This window comes from Osmia bicornis, chromosome 13 (assembly GCF_907164935.1).
Source record: "Osmia bicornis bicornis chromosome 13, iOsmBic2.1, whole genome shotgun sequence".
In the NCBI taxonomy this organism is placed as follows: Eukaryota; Metazoa; Arthropoda; class Insecta; order Hymenoptera; family Megachilidae; genus Osmia; species Osmia bicornis.
This window is the reverse complement of record NC_060228.1, coordinates 4,575,088-4,596,825: the sequence shown is the minus strand read 5'-3', so window position 1 is coordinate 4,596,825 and position 21,738 is coordinate 4,575,088. Positions and strand designations below refer to the sequence as shown.

At 39.8% G+C, this 21,738-nt stretch overlaps 10 protein-coding genes across 10 annotated transcripts; 5 read left to right on the top strand and 5 right to left on the bottom strand.

Annotated features, from left to right (window-relative positions):
- Positions 1–78: 78 nt before the first annotated feature.
- Positions 79–544, bottom strand: LOC114880168 (histone H2A-like). Its single transcript, XM_029195870.2, has one exon. The coding sequence runs from the start codon at positions 492–494 to the stop codon at positions 120–122; it is 375 nt and encodes a 124-aa protein (XP_029051703.1). The 5' UTR covers positions 495–544; the 3' UTR covers positions 79–119.
- A 261-nt stretch (positions 545–805) lies between these two features.
- Positions 806–2,401, bottom strand: LOC114880154 (histone H1-like). Its single transcript, XM_029195852.2, has one exon. It carries the CDS (start codon positions 2,347–2,349, stop codon positions 1,660–1,662), a length of 690 nt encoding a protein of 229 aa, XP_029051685.1. The 5' UTR covers positions 2,350–2,401; the 3' UTR covers positions 806–1,659.
- Positions 2,402–3,329: 928 nt separating this feature from the next.
- LOC114880157 (histone H4) lies at positions 3,330–4,022 on the bottom strand. The gene has a single exon (XM_029195856.2). The coding sequence runs from the start codon at positions 3,957–3,959 to the stop codon at positions 3,648–3,650; it is 312 nt and encodes a 103-aa protein (XP_029051689.1). The 5' UTR covers positions 3,960–4,022; the 3' UTR covers positions 3,330–3,647.
- Positions 4,023–4,110: 88 nt separating this feature from the next.
- Positions 4,111–5,060, top strand: LOC114880155 (histone H3). The gene is made up of 2 exons (XM_029195853.2): positions 4,111–4,700; positions 4,794–5,060. Exon 1 carries the CDS (start codon positions 4,207–4,209, stop codon positions 4,615–4,617), a length of 411 nt encoding a protein of 136 aa, XP_029051686.1. The 5' UTR covers positions 4,111–4,206; the 3' UTR covers positions 4,618–4,700; positions 4,794–5,060.
- A 15-nt stretch (positions 5,061–5,075) lies between these two features.
- Positions 5,076–5,585, bottom strand: LOC114880156 (histone H2A-like). The gene has a single exon (XM_029195855.2). It carries the CDS (start codon positions 5,514–5,516, stop codon positions 5,142–5,144), a length of 375 nt encoding a protein of 124 aa, XP_029051688.1. The 5' UTR covers positions 5,517–5,585; the 3' UTR covers positions 5,076–5,141.
- Positions 5,586–5,710: 125 nt separating this feature from the next.
- On the top strand, positions 5,711–6,166 carry LOC114880163 (histone H2B). Its single transcript, XM_029195865.2, has one exon. The coding sequence runs from the start codon at positions 5,781–5,783 to the stop codon at positions 6,150–6,152; it is 372 nt and encodes a 123-aa protein (XP_029051698.1). The 5' UTR covers positions 5,711–5,780; the 3' UTR covers positions 6,153–6,166.
- An 882-nt stretch (positions 6,167–7,048) lies between these two features.
- On the top strand, positions 7,049–7,868 carry LOC114880161 (histone H1-like). The gene has a single exon (XM_029195861.2). The coding sequence runs from the start codon at positions 7,061–7,063 to the stop codon at positions 7,727–7,729; it is 669 nt and encodes a 222-aa protein (XP_029051694.1). The 5' UTR covers positions 7,049–7,060; the 3' UTR covers positions 7,730–7,868.
- Positions 7,869–8,121: 253 nt separating this feature from the next.
- LOC114880162 (histone H2B) lies at positions 8,122–8,577 on the top strand. Its single transcript, XM_029195864.2, has one exon. The coding sequence runs from the start codon at positions 8,135–8,137 to the stop codon at positions 8,504–8,506; it is 372 nt and encodes a 123-aa protein (XP_029051697.1). The 5' UTR covers positions 8,122–8,134; the 3' UTR covers positions 8,507–8,577.
- A 53-nt stretch (positions 8,578–8,630) lies between these two features.
- LOC114880160 (U4/U6 small nuclear ribonucleoprotein Prp4) lies at positions 8,631–11,840 on the top strand. Its single transcript, XM_046288474.1, has 5 exons — positions 8,631–9,148; positions 9,240–9,864; positions 9,935–10,312; positions 10,391–10,604; positions 10,680–11,840. Exons 2-5 carry the CDS (start codon positions 9,339–9,341, stop codon positions 11,137–11,139), a joined length of 1,578 nt encoding a protein of 525 aa, XP_046144430.1. The 5' UTR covers positions 8,631–9,148; positions 9,240–9,338; the 3' UTR covers positions 11,140–11,840.
- Positions 11,841–12,358: 518 nt separating this feature from the next.
- On the bottom strand, positions 12,359–21,345 carry LOC114880158 (delta-1-pyrroline-5-carboxylate synthase). Its single transcript, XM_029195857.2, has 6 exons — positions 20,835–21,345; positions 17,455–17,791; positions 14,981–15,628; positions 13,503–14,320; positions 13,131–13,421; positions 12,359–13,014 (listed from the first exon to the last, which is right to left on the bottom strand). The coding sequence occupies exons 1-6, from the start codon at positions 20,931–20,933 to the stop codon at positions 12,847–12,849; spliced, it is 2,361 nt and encodes a 786-aa protein (XP_029051690.1). The 5' UTR covers positions 20,934–21,345; the 3' UTR covers positions 12,359–12,846.
- Positions 21,346–21,738: the final 393 nt, after the last annotated feature.

The window sequence follows — 21,738 nt, the reverse complement described above, 5'->3', positions numbered from 1 at the left end:
TAAATAACTATAAACGTTTTAATAGGAAGAATTCTAGGGAAGATGTTCAATTCGAGACTATCCTTCGTTATAAATTTGGTGGCCCTGAAAAGGGCCGTTGTTAATGAATGGAAAACAAATTATGTCTTCTTGTCAGTCTTCTTTGGTAATAGAACTGCTTGAATGTTTGGTAGAACGCCACCTTGAGCGATGGTTACTCCAGACAATAGTTTGTTCAATTCTTCGTCATTTCTGATAGCAAGTTGCAAGTGTCGTGGAATGATTCTAGTCTTCTTATTATCCCGAGCTGCATTACCAGCCAATTCCAATACTTCAGCAGCCAAGTATTCCATAACTGCTGCTAAATAAACTGGTGCTCCAGCACCAACTCGTTCAGCGTAATTGCCTTTGCGAAGTAGTCTATGAATACGACCAACCGGGAATTGTAAGCCTGCTCGATTAGAGCGAGACTTCGCTTTTCCCTTTATTTTGCCTCCTTTTCCTCGACCAGACATTTCTCTTGATGGTTTGTATAAAGATAAAGCCTCGATGAATTCTCCACCACAGATGGTTGGAAAGTGATGATTGTGGAAGACGACGCATTCATTTTATACATTTTACAGGGGGCGCCCTCCTAACCAATCGGGTTGAGTTGGGACCCTTTGCTTCTGATTGGTGGGCTGATGTTCCACACTCGGTACAAGTATTTGTGTGCACGCGCGCGCGCACGCATCAACTTGAAAAGAATTACCATTTTTTCCAGAATTACTCTGTCACCTCTTTAGGTATTATCTGACTACCCTGTTAGAACGAAGCTTACTCCAACTTTGAAACAGTGTGCCATAGTTCAAAGAAAGATTTCCAGTTGTTACAAGTTTATGTTTCAATTCTGCATTAAAAATTAAAAAAGAAAATAACACATTGTGGAGAAAGCTATCGTGTATTTCCAATAATGTTTGAACTCCCTAATGCAATTCTCTGAGAATAGGAAACTTAATTTAAACAAGATAGTTTCCACCTATGCACTGTATGCAAGACTTTAATGCACATATACTTGCTCTTAAGGTTCTTTCTTTTCAAGTTGTCCCTTATGAGATCATCTTTACAGGCAATGAAATTTAAACTATAAATACTAATTCTGTGCCCTAATTTAGTGAAGATATATTAAATGAATACTGACTAATAAATAGGCATTTCAACCACATAACCTATAACTTAATGTGGATACATTGACTATGTATTGAATTAATATTTTTATTATAACATGTATGATATTTTTCATTTTCGCTTTTCTAATTGAAAGTTACAATTTTAGTGTCTTATAGTTCTGATTATGGACTTTCTAATTGTGTCTTGAGTTTCTGTATTGATGATGGGGATTTACTAATTTTACTTGGAAGAGGGCTCTACTATCACGCGCCATGTCGACTTTTTCACGTTATTACCAATCTTCATAATTATATACCTGCTAATTATTGATATTCTATTTCGTTTAGGTTACTATGAGATTGTGAAAGCGATGCATATTATGTGTAATCTGTGTTCTATGTTAAAATTTCATTTGAAAGGAAAAGGAATTTCAGGATGTATGGTTAATTCTGTAAAGTTGCAAATCGAGATTGTTTCTTTGTAAAATAGTATTTGTGGCCCTGAAAAGGGCCAATGGTATTTTGCAATGAATTATTTCTTCGCTGCTGCTCTCGCAGCTTTCGACGATTTCGCTGTTTTAGGTTTTGGTGTTTTCGTCTTAGCTGCTGGTGCTTTTGTGACTTTCTTTGTTTTCGACAAAGTTTTAGCTGGTGCTGCCTTTTGCTTCGCAGATTCTGCTTTCTTCGCAGCAGCAGTTTTAGCCTTCTTCGGGGAAGGTTTCTTGGCCGGTGTTGGTGGCTTCTTTACTGCAGCTGCTTTCTTCGGAGTAGCCGGTTTCTTGGGACTCGCTGGTTTTTTCTCAGCGGGTTTCTTTTCAGCTGCAACAGATTCGGTCTTCTTCACAGAGCGTTTGGGTTTACTCTTTGGTTCGGAACCCTTGGAAGTTGCGAGTTTGAACGACCCAGAGGCGCCTTTCCCCTTAGTCTGTACCACTACACCAGAGGTTATGGCAGCTTTCAAGTACTTCTTGATAAACGGTGCCATTTTTTCGCCATCGACTTTATAAGTCGATGCTATGTACTTCTTGATGGCTTGAAGTGACGATCCCTTGCGATCTTTAAGCCCTTTAATAGCAGCATTCACCATCTCCGAAGTTGGTGGATGGGACGACTTCGAACGTTGCGATTTAGTTTTCGATTTTACAGACTTTTTCGCTGGCGATGGACCAGCCGTAGCATTTTCCACTGCAGCGGTTTTCTCAGAATTATTCTTGTCCTCCATTACGTATGAAACGTACAGCAAATGTCTACTCAAATACAGCAAACTTTCACGATTCGTTCACAGAGTGCGCTAGAGACCCCAGAAATCGCTAACCTACCTCTTTAACGCGGACCTGCAAGAAAGACCTCTGCTGTGTTTCCAATACTACGTTGCTGAGAATCCGAGACTCGCACGGAAACATTTGCGATTTATGCAATTATTTGCCGCATTCAAAGCGCATATTATGCATGTAAAATTTCAATTACTGTCAGTAGTTTCCAACAGTATCGTTCAATCACACTTTTATCTAGTTTTTCAGTTGTTGTATTCGTTCAAATTGACACAGTCCTACGATCATTCTGAGTTAGGAGTAGACTAATATTGAAAATTGTGTAATAAATAGGAGAATATTTGACTGAAATTGATTTCTCTTGTTAGAATAGACGTCCTAATATTAGAATTATCAATTTATATTCATTAATTGTTAATGGAGCCTAGATATCATCATAAATTTCAAGAGTTTTACAAGGAGAGAAATACAATCATCATGAAGACGCAAGGCAAATAGTTGACATGATACTCGTTTGTATAATACGATTAATTTGATTATTAATATTTAATTACGGATGGAAATGTAGATAGAATATAAAAATTGTTTATTTAAGAAGTTTTCTTACATAAATTTAGAATATCACACATTTTAGTTGGAAATTTATCGAGCACTATAGGTTGGTGCTTTGAAACCGTATTTCGGTGTTACAAGAGTGCTTATATGCTTGTATATATTATTGCAATTTAAATTTTATCTAATCTAAAGGTTGACATCGTTAAAAGCCCGCTTCTCTCTGATAAAATATAACCTTTAATTATGAAAAATAATATTACTTATATATACTTAATGAATTGTATCTACCATTCCATGTATCTCATGCATTTCAATGGAGGTATATTAAATTAATGAAATAAACTTGGGTAATGTAATTAAATCAATAGTTTAGGCATATGTTTAGACTATAAACATTTATTGATAAGTAATTGATAACAGTAGTTTCGCTATTTCAGTATTATACAGTGCACAATTCCTCTAAGCAACCGAAGATAGTTTTTAACAACTTTATTCTGTCATTGTAAGGTGTCGTATTGCTAATACAATAATTGACAGAGTTTATGGATGTAATATCCCTCTTTTAATCTTATGAGTATTAAAATCTTAAAGTAGACAATTTTACAAAATTGAAACGGAGAGTTCATACGATAGGAAAAATTTAGTGGCCCTGAAAAGGGCCGTTTTTGTTGAACAGAAGAGTAAACTAAGGGCTTTAACCACCAAATCCGTAGAGGGTTCTTCCTTGGCGTTTCAAGGCGTAGACAACGTCCATTGCCGTAACAGTCTTCCTTTTAGCATGCTCGGTGTAAGTTACAGCATCTCGGATAACATTTTCCAAAAACACCTTCAGAACACCTCGTGTCTCTTCATAAATCAAGCCAGATATACGTTTAACTCCACCTCGACGAGCCAGACGGCGGATCGCCGGCTTCGTGATACCTTGGATATTATCACGAAGAACCTTTCTATGACGCTTCGCTCCTCCCTTTCCCAACCCCTTGCCTCCTTTTCCACGACCAGTCATGATAGAATTCTTCCACGTACAATACGAACAGTTTGAATAGACGTTGCGAAGTATGCTTGGCGCAGCTCAGCTTGGCCGTTTTATACCATACCCACTATTCCCTTTCCAGTTCTTCTGTAGCCTATTAGAAGCACGCTGCGCATATCGGATGGTATATAAAGACGCGTCGTAGTGCCAGCAAGCACGCATTTTGCACCCTAAATTCAGAGAGAAAGTTTCGCTGTCAGTTTCTGTTTTGTTCTACGTAATGGCTCGTACCAAGCAGACCGCTCGCAAATCGACTGGTGGAAAAGCTCCACGCAAGCAGTTGGCTACTAAAGCTGCACGTAAAAGTGCACCAGCTACTGGTGGTGTTAAGAAGCCTCATCGTTACAGACCTGGAACAGTTGCTCTTCGTGAAATTCGACGATACCAGAAAAGTACCGAGCTTTTAATCCGTAAATTACCATTCCAACGACTCGTACGTGAAATCGCTCAGGATTTCAAGACTGACCTGAGATTCCAAAGTTCTGCTGTAATGGCTTTACAAGAAGCTAGCGAAGCTTATCTTGTGGGATTATTCGAAGATACCAACTTGTGCGCAATTCATGCAAAACGCGTCACCATCATGCCTAAAGACATTCAGCTGGCTCGTCGAATCCGTGGAGAAAGAGCTTAAACATTAGCTTTTATGATACAAACGGCCCTTTTCAGGGCCAAAATTGATCTAATGTGGGGTAATTCGCGGTTTCAGCTACATCGGTATTAATTTTACTTTGAATTTAGGAACAAAATATTTGTTAGACTTATTTGATCCAATATAATATCTACGTTCAATATTCTTATCAATTGCAGATAACTTTATAATTCTCGATAACAATCTGTGCAAACTAAATACATGTATACTATCTCGGAATGATATTTATGACCGTTAAAAATATCTAAAGAACGTCGCATGAGGTTTTTTCCGTTTACAATGAAACAGCTGCTCTTAAGCACCTGGTTTTTAGAATGGTACTTTCCTGAACAGTGCCTATTGTATTGTTCCCTCAATTTTCAGCTACCTTGGAACAGGTTTAGCAGATGTTGCAGTAAATGAAATAAAAGATGATTTAAAATGTATGAACACTTAGAGGATTCCTTTGTATTGATTTATTCTGTGGCCCTGAAAAGGGCCAGTTCTATTGTGGATTCTTTATATAATTATGCTTTCTTGTCTGATTTCTTTGGCAACAACACTGCCTGAATGTTTGGTAATACACCACCTTGAGCAATAGTAACGCCAGAAAGTAATTTATTCAATTCTTCGTCATTACGAATGGCCAGTTGAAGATGACGAGGAATAATCCTGGTCTTTTTATTATCACGAGCAGCGTTACCAGCTAATTCCAATACTTCAGCTGCCAAATATTCCATTACAGCAGCAAGATATACTGGAGCTCCGGCACCAACACGTTCTGCGAAATTTCCTTTCCGAAGAAGTCTATGAATACGACCAACAGGAAATTGCAGTCCAGCACGATTAGAACGAGACTTTGCCTTTCCCTTAGTTTTTCCACCTTTGCCACGACCAGACATTTTTTCTTAGTATCTTTTTAAACAAGCGAAACGAACCTTACACGATTTCACTTAATAGTGTACATTAGAGGGGGGATGAGGCTTCACTTTTATACCGACCGTTACCATTTTGAATCGCCCAACGAGAAAGCAGTGGCATATGATTGGTGCGCCACCACTAGTCCGTTATGTCATATATACCGTGCCATTGCCTGCGTTCCGACATTCAGTCTTGAACCATCACTACGAAAGGGTGTATTTCAAGTCTACGAAATCGTTGCGAAGATGCCTCCAAAAGCAAGTGGGAAAGCTGTGAAGAAAGCTGGTAAAGCTCAAAAGAATATCAGTAAGACTGATAAGAAAAAGAAAAGGAGAAGGAAGGAAAGCTATGCTATCTACATTTATAAAGTGTTGAAGCAAGTCCATCCTGATACTGGAATATCTAGCAAAGCTATGAGTATCATGAACAGCTTTGTAAATGATGTTTTTGAGCGCATTGCTGCCGAAGCTTCACGCTTAGCACATTATAACAAGAGATCAACCATTACATCTCGGGAGATCCAAACTGCTGTGCGACTTTTATTGCCCGGTGAATTGGCAAAACACGCTGTTTCCGAAGGCACTAAAGCAGTTACTAAGTACACCAGTTCGAAGTAAATGCTTCACAGCATTCCCTAATCGGCCCTTTTCAGGGCCAACAAATTGTATTTCGTAAATCAGTCTCGTTGCCAACATATTTTCCAATTTTCATCTCTTGATGTTAGATCATATCAACTGGATTACTTCCTAAGTTTTTTGATACCTGTTTTAGACATCTTAAGTGTGAAAAGTAACTATACTAATTGTCATAACTTTAGTTACACTATTTTATCATTTCATTTTAATTTAAAATCTTAAGTCCTGATTAGTTTCCGCGGTTGCTATTTGACTTGCGCAGTATGTACCGTGTAAGAACCAATAGAGCGATCAATAATTTCATTTCTCTTCTAATTTATAACATTATATTCATTTTAACTTGTAATATAAAATGTAAAGTAATGCATTAACATTTTCAACAGTAATAGTAATGAAGGAAGTATTACATTTGTTACAGATGATATGATCTAAAACTGACTATAAGTTGTCTGACATAAATTTATATTATTCAAAAATTTTACACGTGCTCTTTTCTGTTTAATCATATAATATTGAAGTATGAAATTTGCGATTAGTAATTGTTTTGATTAGTAGAAATACTGCAACGACATTGATTTTATATAATGCAGATGGAGTGAGCGTTCCTGTTTGACGATACATTTGCGTCTCAGACGTTGTCGAGTACAGACGTGTTTTACTTCTCGTGCGTAATATTGCGTTCTATTTCCAAGCGATCATTTATTATTGTAATTCAGATATTGAAGTTGTTGTGACTATCCTTTGAGGCTAGTACCGAAGAACTCAAGATCCAGAACATACCCTTAAAGGGTTTTCTGAGACCTTAAGACCGACGGTCTCTGTGAAAGCGAGCCTGTACTGTCCGCCGACACCCTTGTCGAGGATTCTCCAGGCTACTACTGGTAAGAAGAATGGAAATCAAGGCGAATTCTGGTGATACCGCAGTCGAAATGCCAGAAGATTTAACCATGCCGTCAAAACAGTCTATTAAAACTAAGGCAAAAGCCCAACATATAAAGGCGTCGCATCCACCGACCTCTGAAATGGTCAACTCCGCCATTAAAGAACTGAAAGATCGCAAAGGATCATCTATGCAAGCGATCAAGAAATATATTGCTACAACATATAACGTGGACGCAGAGAAATTTGCTCCATTCATAAAACGGTATTTGAAATTTGCTTTAACATCCGGAGCTGTAGTCCAAACGAAGGGTAAAGGAGTTTCAGGCTCTTTCAAACTTCCCCTTGGAAAACATTCCGACAATTCTAAGTTAAGGAAGATGTTGCAAGCACCAAAGAAAAATGATTCGAAGAAAGTACAGCTAGTTGAGAAAAAGATTGTAGCCAAGAAAGTTGTTGCAGCTAAAAAGACAGCATTGTCGAAGAAAGCTGAAGTGGAGGAGAAACCAGCAGTAATAAAGAAAAACGTAGTAAAAGCAGCTGTTGCCAAAAAACCTAAAGCTGTTCTTAAATCTATGTCGAAAGCTAAGAAGACCACTAAAGCTCCAGCAGCAAAGACCAGGGTTCCCAAACCCAAGAAAACTGCAACACCAAAAGCATTAAAATCAGCCAAAAAATAATCTGTTTTTAAATAAGAACATCCAATCATATCAAAACGGCCCTTTTCAGGGCCACGGAATATTTAATACGCGGAATTGCTCTTGTTCTGTATTTGTATTTAATAAATAAAAACAATTCCTTAAATATGCGCACTGAAAACTTTACTAACATTTGATTTTTCCTTTTCAGATCCACTCCTTGTGCCTTGGAATCCTATCAAAGATAATAAGTCGGCCATATGCAACCCCACCATGGTGCATGGTTCAGATGGCGCTGTATAGGAGAAGCTATGGGGTCTAACGTAATTGGTGCGCTGTAAGCTACGTTCCACCATTATATAAGAACAGGTATGGTACGCCAGAACACATTCTCTCTGCACCCATTGACGTGATCGTATCTTGTGTTTCAAGCGATATAATTTCATCATGCCTCCTAAAGCAAGTGGAAAAGCTGTAAAGAAAGCCGGCAAAGCTCAAAAGAATATCAGTAAGACTGACAAGAAAAAGAAGAGGAGGAGGAAGGAAAGCTATGCCATCTACATCTACAAAGTATTAAAGCAAGTCCATCCTGACACTGGAATCTCCAGCAAAGCTATGAGCATCATGAATAGCTTTGTGAATGATGTTTTTGAACGAATTGCTGCGGAAGCTTCACGTTTGGCGCATTACAACAAGAGATCAACCATTACATCCAGGGAGATCCAAACCGCTGTGAGACTCCTATTGCCTGGTGAATTGGCAAAGCATGCTGTTTCTGAAGGCACCAAAGCAGTTACCAAATACACCAGTTCAAAGTGAACGGTATTCTTTTAATCCTTGACTATTCCTAGAATTATTCCTATTACTATTCCTTATCGGCCCTTCTTAGGGCCAACCATTTTCTCAATCCGTAGATAATTCTTGTGTTTCAGACCAGACAGCAGGAAGTGTATAATAGAATGTAATTTCCAACGAGCAAAACTTATTATAATTAATTTTTATAAAATACAAACTGATATTTACTCTGCAAAAATTGAAAATATAAATCTAGTAAGTATCACATTGAAATAAGTTAACGTAATTGCGCGCCAATCAAATTTCCATGATTCTTTCCAGAGACTGTAATTCTAACCTAACCTTAACCCTATTCTAACCCCAACCTTTACCATTCTAAAGTCCCTACATCCAGTGTTACCAATAACAACAGCATGGCTCAGGAACAGGACAAAAAGATGTTCATATACCAAACAATATATCATGCCTTTTGCCATTTATACTAATTGTAAATGTTTCACTTGCGAAGCAGTTTGAACTTTCCATAAGAATCCATTTAAATCGCTAGTGGCACTATTGATTGTGGTTCGTATCGGAGGAAGCGTCTACCGCTTGACAGTCGGCTATTAGAAATGTTTGTAGTATAAAGTGTTTTTATGAATGACATTAACTAAATAAGTTTCCAAAGTAAGTTCATTTCGTTTTTCATTTTATTTTGCATGCATTACATATAAAATTTGTATGTAAAATAATAACAAGCAACCCTTCTGTTTTATAGGTTATAATCACGTTCCTCCTAACCTCATTCTTGGGTTACTATATGAATTATATAGTTTAATTTTACGTAGTCAAACTTTATTAGAAATAATTGTTCATAATGTCAGACGACGAGGATTTGGTTTATGTAAAGAAGCAGAAAACTGTTCATTATGGATCGCTCGAGGAAGTCGAACGCGCAAGATTGGCCGCGGCAGCCGAATCTTCCGAGGAAGAAAAAGATTCTACGAATTTGGGCGAGAGCATCAATGCCGCCGTTACTTTGGCAAATGTGCATATATCTAATGAATATATGGAACTTGAAGATGAAATGTCCAAAGATAGACAAGCCCTCTTAGAGGAGTTCGAGCGTCGAAAAAAAGCGCGCCAAATTAATGTTTCCACTGATGACTCGGAAGTAAAGAAAAACTTAAGACAATTAGGCGAACCTATTTGCTTATTTGGCGAGGGGCCTGCTGATAGAAGAACAAGATTAAGAGAGTTACTGGCCAACCTTGGTGAAGATGCAATTAAAAAGAAGCACGAAGAAGATGAGAAACCTTTGCATCCGATAGAAAGAGATACTGAGACAACTTGGTATCACGAGGGACCTGAATCTCTTCAGATAGCACGTTCATGGATCGCTGGTAAGTATAAAATATATATTCTTTTAATTTCAGTAATATATTCTATGTTTATAATTGATTCATTCTACAGCATATTCATTGCCTAGAGCAAAGGGTAGATTGGACAAAGCAAGGCAAGACTTAGAATTACCAGCGGCTACCCGTACAGCACGCCGTCAAGAGCTTCTGAAGAAATTACAAGCACTCACGATTTACTGTTCTCAGATTGGCGATACCAGGCCAATTTCGTATTGTCAGTTTAGTTCAAATTCCAAATTGCTGGCAACAGCTTCGTGGTCAGGTTTATGTAAATTATGGTCTGTACCTGACTGTACTCTGTTAAGAACCCTTAAAGGGCATACTTGTAATGTTGGCTGCATTGTTTTTCATCCAAAAGCTACTGTTACTGAGGATGTGGTAGGGGAGAAAGCAGGACAGACTTGTGTATTGGCATCCTGTGCTGCTGATGGTATAGAAACATTTTCTTTATATTATACTAGAAATCTGTAACACGTGATAAACTAACATTTCCTTTCTGTGTGTGCAGGATCAGTGAAATTGTGGAGCGGTGGGTCAGGCGAAGAACCTCTAGCTGAAGTCGAAGGACACGAGCCGCACAGAGTTTCGAGATTAGCATTCCATCCTTCTGGTAGATTTCTTGGAACATGCTGTCACGATGCTTCGTGGAGACTTTGGGATTTAGAGCAACAGGCAGAGGTTTTACACCAAGAGGGTCATGCTAGAGCTGTGCATTGTATTAGGTACATACATCACTTATAATCATTAATTATATCTTTGATATTAAGGGATCTTTTCAAATCGACGTAAATTTATAGTTTCCAGTGTGACGGCAGCGTAAGCGCCACTGGTGGACACGATTCCTTTGGTAGAGTGTGGGATCTTCGCACGGGAAGATGTATTATGTTTATGGAGGGTCATTTGAAGTCTATTTTTGGTATCGATTTCTCTCCTAATGGGTTTCATATAGCGACCGCGAGCGAAGATAACACGTGTAAAATATGGGATTTACGAAAGAGATCCTGCGTGTACACGATACCATCTCATACGAATCTATTATCAGATGTTAAATATCAGAGGATAGAAGGACAGTATTTAGTTACAGCCTCATATGACAACACTGCCAAGATATGGTCGAACAAGACCTGGCAACCTCTGAAAACCTTACCAGGCCACGATGGTAAAGTGATGTCTGTTGATATTTCTCCTGACCACAAATTTATCGCGACTACTTCTTACGATAGAACGTTCAAGCTCTGGGCGCCAGAATGTATGTAAAAAGATTTCTACGGAAACAAATATTTGACTATGCTGTTTCTGATACTGTACTGTACGGAAATAGTTCACTTTTGTATGACGGGAGAATGAATAAACATTTATTCTTAATCGCCCATTCCTATTTCGTATGTTTTCATAGATAAAGGAATTATTATCGGTATTATTATTCCGTTTGATTCGCTAGCTTTAAGATACTATCGTATCAATTGTTTTAGCTGGTAAAAAATGAACAAAGCGTACCATGATAACCTGTATAAAAATTGAAACATTCCATTGGTTCTGATAAGAAATATTCGGCGTTGATATTGTTGACCGAAATTTTTAAGCTTTTCAATACTATTCACGGAAATTGTGCTGGGTTATTCGGTCAATCGTCAGAATCGGACTTTGCACTTATAGCTTCATTATCTACGTGCAGTTTTACGTCACAGTTGATAAATATAATTATAAATAATCCCACATATCATTTGTAATTTGAATTACAACAATCACAACTGAGTTTTATTCCGATTTTCATAAAATTCATTGGAAGTATTTTCTGGACTCTTTATCGTACTGGAAAGGCTTAAAATTATCGGTGTATCACATAATATTTCTTATTAGTTTTGCATTTTTCGAATGTTTTAATGATATAAATAAAAATATAACAAGCGTTGATAAAGTCAACGTTGCTCTTGCGGTGGCATCGCCGCAATTTTAAATATTTATATTACATACTTACCACTTGTTTCTCCTTTCCAGTTATCCTCGTTTCATCAGTAGTTCCACGAAGTAGCCAACACAAATATAGAACACACACAAAATCACTCATCACAGTCGAAAGTACATATCATGAATTTGGACCCTGGAGTCATTAATTTAAACGGAAAGGGTTGGTTCCTTTCCGGTACCAGGATAGATGCTTCCTTTCCCTGCTTCATAGCCAGGTCTTTAAAAAATAATAGGCTGTTCTTTTTAAGTATTGGGTTGCTTGCTACCCTGAACTCTACTACTTTACAAACAATCCATCCCTATAACACCTGATAGCCACCTACGTTTACGGACCTCCACCTTGCATCGAGTATCTGGACTGTTTACAGTCGCCTATTTACTCGAGGGTCAAAGACTGTACGAACCCTAGTCATAAACCCATCAAAGTCAGAAGCCCATCCTGATTTTTACCTGTTCTCTGTTTCGGAAAAGGAAGTGAGGTATGTATAATAAAATTCAGCCAAACAAATCAAGTATAAATTGATCGACAATATATTTGCACGGTTAAATTACATTGTTTTCACTTCTCCTAATATTGGAATTTTCTTTGGTTCGTTGAAAGGTGTCGAAAAAGAATATATTTCATTCACGGCAGTAATTCTTATGAATAATACTTAGTCTAGCAGAAATTTCACATTTAATTAACAAAATTGCGAGTGTCAAGTAGAAAACATAATATTTTTTCTTCTGTCTACTTTAATTAAAGGCGCACACTTTTTCACGCGGGTCTGTGCGCCTCTATTTTACAAAGCTCTTAATAATTTCCAGGGTTTTAGCGACGAGAGATCGAATGGTACAGAAAAATGTGCGAACGCGTCGCGATTTCGGGCGTTTTTTAAACGAATCTGGAAGAGCGACGCGATTTTTCTCCACTAGTTCCTCTCGCTGTAAGATCTTCCCTGTCGTTGCGGCAGTGTTTCCGCTATCCTGACGATTGTCCGAGTTTGTAGCATCGATTCATGCCGACTCGTTCAACGGTAAAGATTGATGAAGGAACACTTTATCACCACCCTCCGCGAAATCGGCAGCCGCGTGACCGTCACCCTGCAGCACCCATTTTGTGGTCAGCAGACCGTCCACTCCAACCGGGCCTCGTGCGTGGATTCTTGCCGTGGAAATGCCGACCTTTTCAAACAAAACACGTCATAAATGATTAATAATATAAATAAATTTTCTTTAGGAGCCTAGCTGGACAGAATATTTGAAAATAAACGAATACCCATTCAATATGAACGACTCACCTCTGCGCCGAGACCGAATCTGTATCCGTCAGCGAACCGTGTGCTCGCATTGTGGAAGACGCATGCACTGTCCACTTCCCTTTGGAAATGGCTAGCTCTTTGGCTGTCCTCGGTAACAATAACATCGGTGTGTCCACTACCGTGTTTGTGAATATGATTTATCGCATCGTCGAGATCCGACACGACCTCGATGGCGCATTCGAGAGCTCCGTATTCGGTCCTCATGCTTTTCGCTGGAGGTGGTCCGAACGTCAGCAGCTGTCGCAGTTTCGGTCCAGAGTTGACTTTCACCTGAAATTTTAGTAGAAACAAAACGTCAGTACAAACAGTTCGCAATACTTTATTTGGTAAAGTATTTATCGCATTACTAACTCCTTCCTTTTGAAGCATGTTACAGACATCGGAGAAGAAGTTTCCTTTCATGTGACTCTCGTGAATAAGAAGGGTCTCCATAGCGTTGCAAGCGGCAGGATAATCGCATTTCGAGTCCCTGATGATTTTGAGAGCCTTGGAAAGGTCCGCGTCTTTATCCACGTACACGTGGCAAATACCTTCCGCGTGTCCGAGTACCGGGATGTGTTTCGACTGTTCTTGAATGGAGCGTACCAGCTCCGAGCTACCTCGAGGAATAACAAGGTCTATGTGTTTTCCCATCGACAATAGATCGCCGACGTCCTCCCTCGTCGAGATTAGAGATATCGCGTTGGCGGCTCCGACACTGCTCAACGCCTCCTTCACGAGTTCCATCAAGTACCGGTTGCTGTTGGCAGCTTCTTTGCCACCTTTCAGGAGGAGACCGTTCGCGCTGGACATCGCCAACGCGGCCACTTGAGGTAAACTGTCTGGCCTCGATTCAAAGATCACCAGCAACACGCCGATGGGGACAGTAATTTGTCTCAGTTCCAGACCTTCGGCCAGTTTTGTTCTGCGAATAACGCGACCGACGTTCGTCAGGGAATCATTGGCGATTTGCCGTAATCCAGCGCTTAACGACTTCAGCTTCGCGGGTGTCAGAGAAAGACGAGAGAGAAGAGCCTTTGCTAGACCATTCTTCTCCGCGGCCTCTAGATCCTTCGCGTTTTCTTGAAGAATCTCCCGTTGACGGGTCTCCAGGAGTTCGGCCAATATGTTGATGCAACTAGCTCGTTCCTCTGGCTGGAGTGCTTGAAGAGCTCTGCTGCCGGTTCGAGCTGAAAATCACCGATTAGTCAGCGGTGAGCAAAGGAGACTTGTTGATTGTTTAAAATTAGATCGTAGTTAAAGAATTATCCTATAACTCACGGAGATTTTACCCTCTGTTTGTTCCACTGAGTGGCACAACCGAAGGAAATATTGAATAAGTTTTAATGGAACCCGACACCGATAAAAATTGTCTGCCGAGAAGCTCTCCAGTTAAGAATATTCAACTACTTTTCTTCTCGCTTAACTTTTTCAATGGGATCGCCAGCCAACTTGTTTGAATTAAATATACTCCCGAATGATACTTTTGACGCCACTTTTTTTTTTTATTTCTGTATCTTAGAAGAGCGGAGTACGTGTCGCAGATAATGGTACAACGGCCACGATACAGCGGCCGTAAGCTGTTTCATTTCTACCTTCGATAATCGATGACCTATATTTTCTATGGTCGGTAGAACGAAATGACGCGAGGTGACCGATCCCTCTAACGAAAAAACTGTCGCGTCCGACGCGATAATCTTTCTCCAATAATTTGCTTTGCAAAGAAAAATTAATCGATCTTTCGAGTGTCCTTTTAAAAACAGAATTTTTAAAACCATGCTAAACACTGCGCGTTTGTTTGTTCAATTTCATAAAGACATAAAGAGGGTCGATATAAAATTGAAACTTACCATTTTCAGCAACCACTTCCACAGGGGTGGTGGATTCGGATGTTTGAGTAAAGAAGGTGCCAATTTTCCTTCCAGACAGGATGCTTTTAATTGCTTTCTCTTGGGTTCCATTGCAGATCACCACGGAGACACCGCGATCTAGGGCCCACAACGCAGCGTTCACCTTCGCATCCATGCCACCGGTGCCAACCTTTGATTTCTGGCCGAATTTAATGGTGTCCCTTAAGTCAGAGCTGAAAGTGTGCAACATCTTGGCACCGTCTTGCCACGGCGGTTTGTTGTAAATACCATCGACATCGCTCATTAGAATTAACAGGTCTGCCTGGATTTCAGCAGCCAACATAGCCGCCAGGGAGTCGTTGTCTTTTATGGAGATGCCTCTTCTTCCTCCGCCACCGGCCACTTCTTCGTCCGCTTGCGGAGGAGGTGAGACCGCGTCATTCGTATTGATTATGGGTACGATATTTAAGCTGAGCAATTCGCTGAGGGTGCTAAAGAGATTCTTCCGGGTCTCCTCGTTATAGAAATCTGGTTTGGTGACCAACACCTGGGCCAACTTTACACCGTACTGGGCGAACATGGCGTCGTACAGGGACATCAGACCCGATTGACCCACTGCTGCGGCTGCTCTGGGCTCCAAAGGAGTACCTGCGCGAGTAAGTTTCTTTAATTTCTTCTTCTTTCTTATTTTCACAAAGCCTCGCGCGACAGACGCGATTTGATTTTCTATTATCTTTCAACGCGTTAGAAGAACGCAGGAAGTCGATGACCATTCGGTTGTTTGTACAAACGTTTCCTTGGGGGCAATAAGAAACAAGGCCGCGCTATTTTCTCAACAATTTCAGTCTATCGTGTTCGATTCTTGCCTCCCGAAAGGAAAATTACCACGACTGTTTTCTCGGGCAAATAGAATCTCGAAGGAATTGTCGGTAAAAGAATTGGGTGGCTCGCCAGTTGTTAGTTTAACCTACATGGGAAAGCTGGACATTGTCAAGTTTGCGAACAGTTCCTGGACATCCGAAAGTACCTCGGGGATGTTCCAACGCGTTTCAGATGAAACGATCCAGCCTTTCTAAGCGAATGTGCTCGCTTTGAAATTTACGATCATATGTATCGATCCTTTTTATACAGAGGCGATGTGAATCCGTGAAAAAAAAGCAACAGCTTCCCCCGAAACGCGTTCATTGACACGACGGATGCTGCTGATCGATTTTGTGAATTAATTAACAATCGTAGATAAGATTCCACTTGATCCTTTAACGTTAATTCTGGATAATTCGTTAACGTGTATCGTTCTAAGGGGTATTGTTCTTATTGTTACCGTCAACGCGTTAATATGAGAAAACAGCGTCTAGAATGGTTTTACTACCACACGTCGCAAAGGGGTTATTTGTTCTCTAGGTAGAAACAAGATTGTTCCCGTGAAACGTAATTTATTTACCGTGGCTTGGCTAGTGGAATTCGTTTGTACAATAACCACGTGTTATGCTATAAATGTGTCTCGAATTTTTCTTACGCTCGCGTTTCATACAGTTCGTGATGTAATTTCTTGGAGATTAAGTGGCGTGTCTTGTTCGTGGAAAAAAAATATGTATTCGGTTGATTACGTTGCCGCGTGATTTATATGAGAAATTTAATCGTTTATAATTTCCTTGTTAATTAGTCGCTTAATCGACTCGCACCGCGAACGCTGAAAATACGTTGTTTTTTGTGCCGCCAGCCCGGCCGAGGCATTATTATGATTAATTAACGAGGCGCAAAAATGAATTCAGAGGGAAAATAAAATGAATATCGATTGGTAGCGGTGAATTTTGAGTACGTGCACCATTCACCAAGCTCGTCGACGAAACGAGAAAGATACAGGCACACGGATATCGCGCACTCCAATTTGCAGTTAGATGATAATAATTTCGAAAATGAAGTTCGTGCTGAAACGATGAGCTCCAGCCACGAATTACCGCCGGATATTCGAGTCATAGCGTTGCATTCTCGCGAAATAAGAGAGATTCTCTTCGAACGAGATATATCTAGTGCACCATTGTAATGCGAATCGTGTGTAAAGTTTCTCGGTTTCATGGGCTGGCAGTAACGCCTGTAAAGGTCGAGTGTAATTTCTGCGAATCAAGGAATCGGTAACGCAATTGCCGGCAAATTGAAGTATTATCCTCCAGGATCCGTCGAAGGAATAAAATAAAGTATTCGAACAGAAATACGTTTACAGTTAACCCTTTGATTGCTGAGTACTTCAGGCTTCAAGAATTAATTCAATAACACTTCTCAATTTATTTTTTCATTTTTTTTTCCATTGTTTTAACACATCCATTATGCTGTGTAATTAGTAATATCCATTGATAACTTTTATTCAAATATCATAGCAGTCAAAGGGTTAATATAGTTGTAAAATATACGAGAGTAACAAATATTTCGTTAGGTCGGTATAATTGTTATTTTTTCGTTGTCATATAGAATCATACCTGAGCGTTTCCTCAGGTGGCCGCCGGGGCTCAGTGTTTCTCTCATCGATAAGGACATCAACAACTCCTGAGCGAGCTTCTGTTTACCGAATGCAACCGCACCACTGGTAACCATAATACATTCACGACCTCCGTTTTGGCATTCGGCTACCTGTTCGACTATGGAAGCTAAGCGTCCCAGCGCCAGTCCGTGTTCGTCCTCCCTCGTGATAACAGCGCTGCCCAATTTCACCACCAAACGACGCGTGTAAGTCAACTGGCTGCGTTCGCTGAATATCGCTGTTTTCCGAGGCCCTTCTGCCGTCTGCAGCTCTCTACGTAAGTCCATTCTATATCTCTTTAAAATAATTAATTGATTAATCAACATTCGAACGCCGGAGCGTAATTAATCGTGGCTCAGACATGCGAAACGCGTGCGAAGGTGCTTCGATCAAAAACGAACAGTGAGATTTTTCAATGAGATATGTGTTTCAGACATTTTTTGGTATTTTTTCTTGAAACGTATTTGGCGAGATGGGTTAGTAATCGAAGCGGAGACGATTCCATTTGCAAATGAAAAGCCTTGAACAATTTCTGTAATCTGTCTTGCATTCTCGGTACCGTCTCCTGCATCGAAACGAATTAATTTGTATTTCATCCTAACAGAAGTGCACCGATCGGATGTCCATTTATTTTCGATGAAATGAGATTCGATATTTTGCCAATATTTAACTGACAGCTGATGGGTCAGATTTTTATTTAATCGAATATTTTAGCTTTTTAAATCATACCTGTCAGTATTATGATAACCGACAGGAAAATATAATTGAACGATAAATCAGCGAATGTCGCGTAAGTATCGCAGTCTGAGCTCGATATAAGACAGATTTAATGCCGGGTTTTAAATGACCCAGCATCACGATTTACAATCGTTTAAATTACGAAGGTTATCTATGTCCACGAAATACTTCACTCGAGAACGTAAAATTCCCTGGAATGTAATTTCGATTCGATTGCCACTCGACACACTATCACGCGTGTACGCGTGCAAATTTTTCAAGAAACAGGGGGGCAAGATAAAAGAAAGATGAAGAACCGTGGTTAGATATTTAATTTGGTTTCTGCCTCAACACCGTTCCCATTAATCTACGTTGATGGAATCGCGTCAAATGAATATTCATAGAAAATCAAAACAATTCGTCCGGCGGCAACAGCAATTTGTTTCGTTTCATAACTCTTGTTGGCTGTTTTTCATCGTCGATTCCCCCGGGTATCGAGAGGTACCCAGTTTAATTTTCAATTGTGACGTTATTGTGGCTCCCGACGGGTTCGCCGAGGTTACAGATTTTTCTAAGACAGTGCATCCCATCTTTTTCACTGGGAGATAGCCAATTTCGGATTCGCTCTGACGCAGATTCTGTCAGTTTCGTAACCGAAAGATTACCGATTGTGCGTTGTAAATCATATCGTCGCGATGCTTCTTATCTAACTTCCCGAGGCGCAGTTTATTCTCGACGGTATCAATTTCTAATTCTAACGTTATACAGAAAACACTGGAACGATAGCGGATCGAATATAATTAATTCTATCTTTCCTATCACCGATCTCTTGCGGGGAATACCCAAGTTGTTGAACCTGTATAGGTGTTCTCTTAAAAAGAAAGGGTGAAAATCCTGTCGAATCGCGTTCAGTGTAATTCAGTATTTCAATTTTTCTTTTCTACTTATCACGTAGTATTCGAATTTGGGGGAATTATCTGCTTCGACCTGTTGATTTTCATTGGTATTGATTCTCATCTGACATGGAAGAAGCTCGCGGATTGATAGCTCTTGAAATGCAAAAAAGCTATTCATATGTTGAACCAGTGAATAATCGATGATAATTTCACGTTACTCTCGCCTATCGTAGCAAACAAGTGGATCGTAATTCAGTGACAATTTGATAAAACACGATTCTTATCGTTTCTCGTGGAGAAGAAAAAGTACGAATGAAACAGGTAGTTTTCTTTCGACGCCAGGTAGACACTCGAAGCAATTTAGAAGCATTCCCGCGAAAGAAAATTAACAAGCACGTATGGAAAATACGAGATAAAGATATTACAGGGGAAAGAAACAGTTATCTGTTAACACGAATACAATCGCGTCGTAAAAATTTTTATGTTAAAAAGAAGAAGAACACAACGAACTTGTGTTACCATCCAATAATAAACAAATTCTGTTCTGATACATCGTTAATCGCGTTGTACAATCAATCACTTTATTGCCTTTCGATACATTAATCGCGTTGAAAACAAGAAAATATTCCATGACCGCCCCGGGAAAGTTCATTACGATGTAATTGCGGAAGAACAAAATGGGCGAATGAAAATGATATTTATAATTTCAATATTCTATCGCTCGTGTGTGTTCAGTGATATCATTTAGTATTATGTATTCGTGATAACGCCGCGTTACATATGTTACGATACAGCCAATTATATTAGTGATCTTTAAAATCGTATCATGTATCGTGCATTTGAAAATGTGTTTTATTCCGTACTGTTTGCTAGAAACTTATCGAACGGTGCACGTTATTATGCAACATCTATTCGTGTTGTTTATATCCCCGGTTCAATTTGCGTATAAACAATTTTCGATGCGGGGATTATTTAATTATGACGAGACTCGTTGTTTGAGATAACGCAACATAACGCAAATTTTCATCATGAAATTATTCAATTTACTTACGACGTTATGTCCACGTTTGAAAAGCAAATATTTGGAGGATTTTAATGAATATTATTTTCTTTGAACGAAAAACGTCCGGTTAAAAAGTTGTTTCGCTCTGAATTTTCATGTTTCTAATAAAATAAATAGTATCAAGTTTTTAAATCGGAACTTGGTAAGATCGCAGCGGTAGTTGTTACGGCATCGGGCGAAATTTTCATAAAATAAAAAGATACAGTCTTTAGCGAAGTTTTCCACAACACTGCAAATATTTAACAGAAGATTTCTGAGATTCTTAGCGGTACACTTTTATCTCGTAATGATTATAACCATGTTTTGATTATGTGTCTGTGTAATATCAAATCCTCGGAGAAACGACGGATTTTTAAAATCAAAAATCACACGTATTTCGACTGAAGTGTCATAGCGAAATCGGGAATCTGTCCCTCATTTAGTTGTTCGCGTTGATGGTTGCATAAATGTGCATAGGTTTGTTAGGTCGATTAATTGCACCATCCGACGACACGCATAGATTCTGCGAACGGCAACGTTCGATTAGAAAAGCGATGATCGAGCACGCGTTGAAAATCGAATCAAGACTGCAGAACGTCCAATCATCGGGCCCGTTGGATCGAACGATCCCTCGGCTTCGAATTCGTCGGACGAAAGGTGAAAAATAAGAAAAGTTGCACGTACTGCTTGCTCGGGAATCCTTAGTCTCGACGAGGACGAGGCCAATCTTCTTGGAAAACATCCAACCTTAGTGGACCTCGATAGTAACAGCTTCGCGTACATGGTTGCCTCTTTTTCTCTCACTATCTCACAAGAAGTAACAACACAATTACGATTTTCTTCGATCGAACGTACTCCGGACGATCATTCGCGTGTCTCTCTTTTCCTCGACGATGAAAACCGATGTTCCTCGAGATAGGAAAGGGGTGCGATGGGGTTCGGTTAATTACCGTTCGGAAGGACAGGTTCTTAGGTGAAAAATCTGATAATCCGGAGAAAATTCTGTCGGTGAATTTTCTTCCCGGATGGTATAGAAAGAAAGAAAGAAAGTGAGAGAGAGAGAAGAGGGGAAGAAAGACGGAAATCGAGGAGAGGAGTTAGATTTTACGTGAAGCTCTCCGATATTAATGTTGAGCGGTCGCCACGATGGTCAACGACACACTGCTACTTGGTGCTCGACGAAATCGCGGCAGAAAAGCTCGTTATCGCGAGTAAAAGATTAGAAGTTTATCCTTGAATAAATGTAACGTGCGGTACGTATCGGTGGGGGAAGATTCTTCTCCGGGGGCCGTCTTGACGTTTGCACGCGATGACCGACCTTAGCGATGACGATTCGAAAAAATCCTCCATGCCTCCGGTGACGACAAGAGATCCAAGGCCACGCAAAGTCCGTCTTCGTGCGCCCTTTGTGCAAAGAAATTCACGGTGCAGTCGGTGAAGAGTCAGCGAACTTTGACCCGGGTAAAATCGAGCAAACATAGCGTCCGGCTATCTCTCTTCTCGCGTCTTGACTCATTCTTTTTCGTTGATGTCTCTTAGTGTTCGTCAGATAGATCTTGTGTGTACGATCGCTTGCACACGCGTGCAG

Bases quoted from the DNA above. Each gene is read 5' to 3' on its own strand.
- LOC114880168 (XM_029195870.2), bottom strand. From the start codon at position 494: ATGTCTGGTCGAGGAAAAGGAGGCAAAATAAAGGGAAAAGCGAAGTCT.
- LOC114880154 (XM_029195852.2), bottom strand. From the start codon at position 2,349: ATGGAGGACAAGAATAATTCTGAGAAAACCGCTGCAGTGGAAAATGCT.
- LOC114880157 (XM_029195856.2), bottom strand. From the start codon at position 3,959: ATGACTGGTCGTGGAAAAGGAGGCAAGGGGTTGGGAAAGGGAGGAGCG.
- LOC114880155 (XM_029195853.2), top strand. From the start codon at position 4,207: ATGGCTCGTACCAAGCAGACCGCTCGCAAATCGACTGGTGGAAAAGCT.
- LOC114880156 (XM_029195855.2), bottom strand. From the start codon at position 5,516: ATGTCTGGTCGTGGCAAAGGTGGAAAAACTAAGGGAAAGGCAAAGTCT.
- LOC114880163 (XM_029195865.2), top strand. From the start codon at position 5,781: ATGCCTCCAAAAGCAAGTGGGAAAGCTGTGAAGAAAGCTGGTAAAGCT.
- LOC114880161 (XM_029195861.2), top strand. From the start codon at position 7,061: ATGGAAATCAAGGCGAATTCTGGTGATACCGCAGTCGAAATGCCAGAA.
- LOC114880162 (XM_029195864.2), top strand. From the start codon at position 8,135: ATGCCTCCTAAAGCAAGTGGAAAAGCTGTAAAGAAAGCCGGCAAAGCT.
- LOC114880160 (XM_046288474.1), top strand. From the start codon at position 9,339: ATGTCAGACGACGAGGATTTGGTTTATGTAAAGAAGCAGAAAACTGTT. The intron at 9,865-9,934 runs GTAAGTATAAAA...TTCATTCTACAG, and splicing joins AGCACGTTCATGGATCGCTG to CATATTCATTGCCTAGAGCA. The intron at 10,313-10,390 runs GTATAGAAACAT...CTGTGTGTGCAG, and splicing joins GGCATCCTGTGCTGCTGATG to GATCAGTGAAATTGTGGAGC.
- LOC114880158 (XM_029195857.2), bottom strand. From the start codon at position 20,933: ATGTACGCGAAGCTGTTACTATCGAGGTCCACTAAGGTTGGATGTTTT. The intron at 17,792-20,834 runs GTACGTGCAACT...ATTATTTTAAAG, and splicing joins TAAGGATTCCCGAGCAAGCA to AGATATAGAATGGACTTACG. The intron at 14,321-14,980 runs GTAAGTTTCAAT...GGTGATTTTCAG, and splicing joins GGAAGTGGTTGCTGAAAATG to CTCGAACCGGCAGCAGAGCT.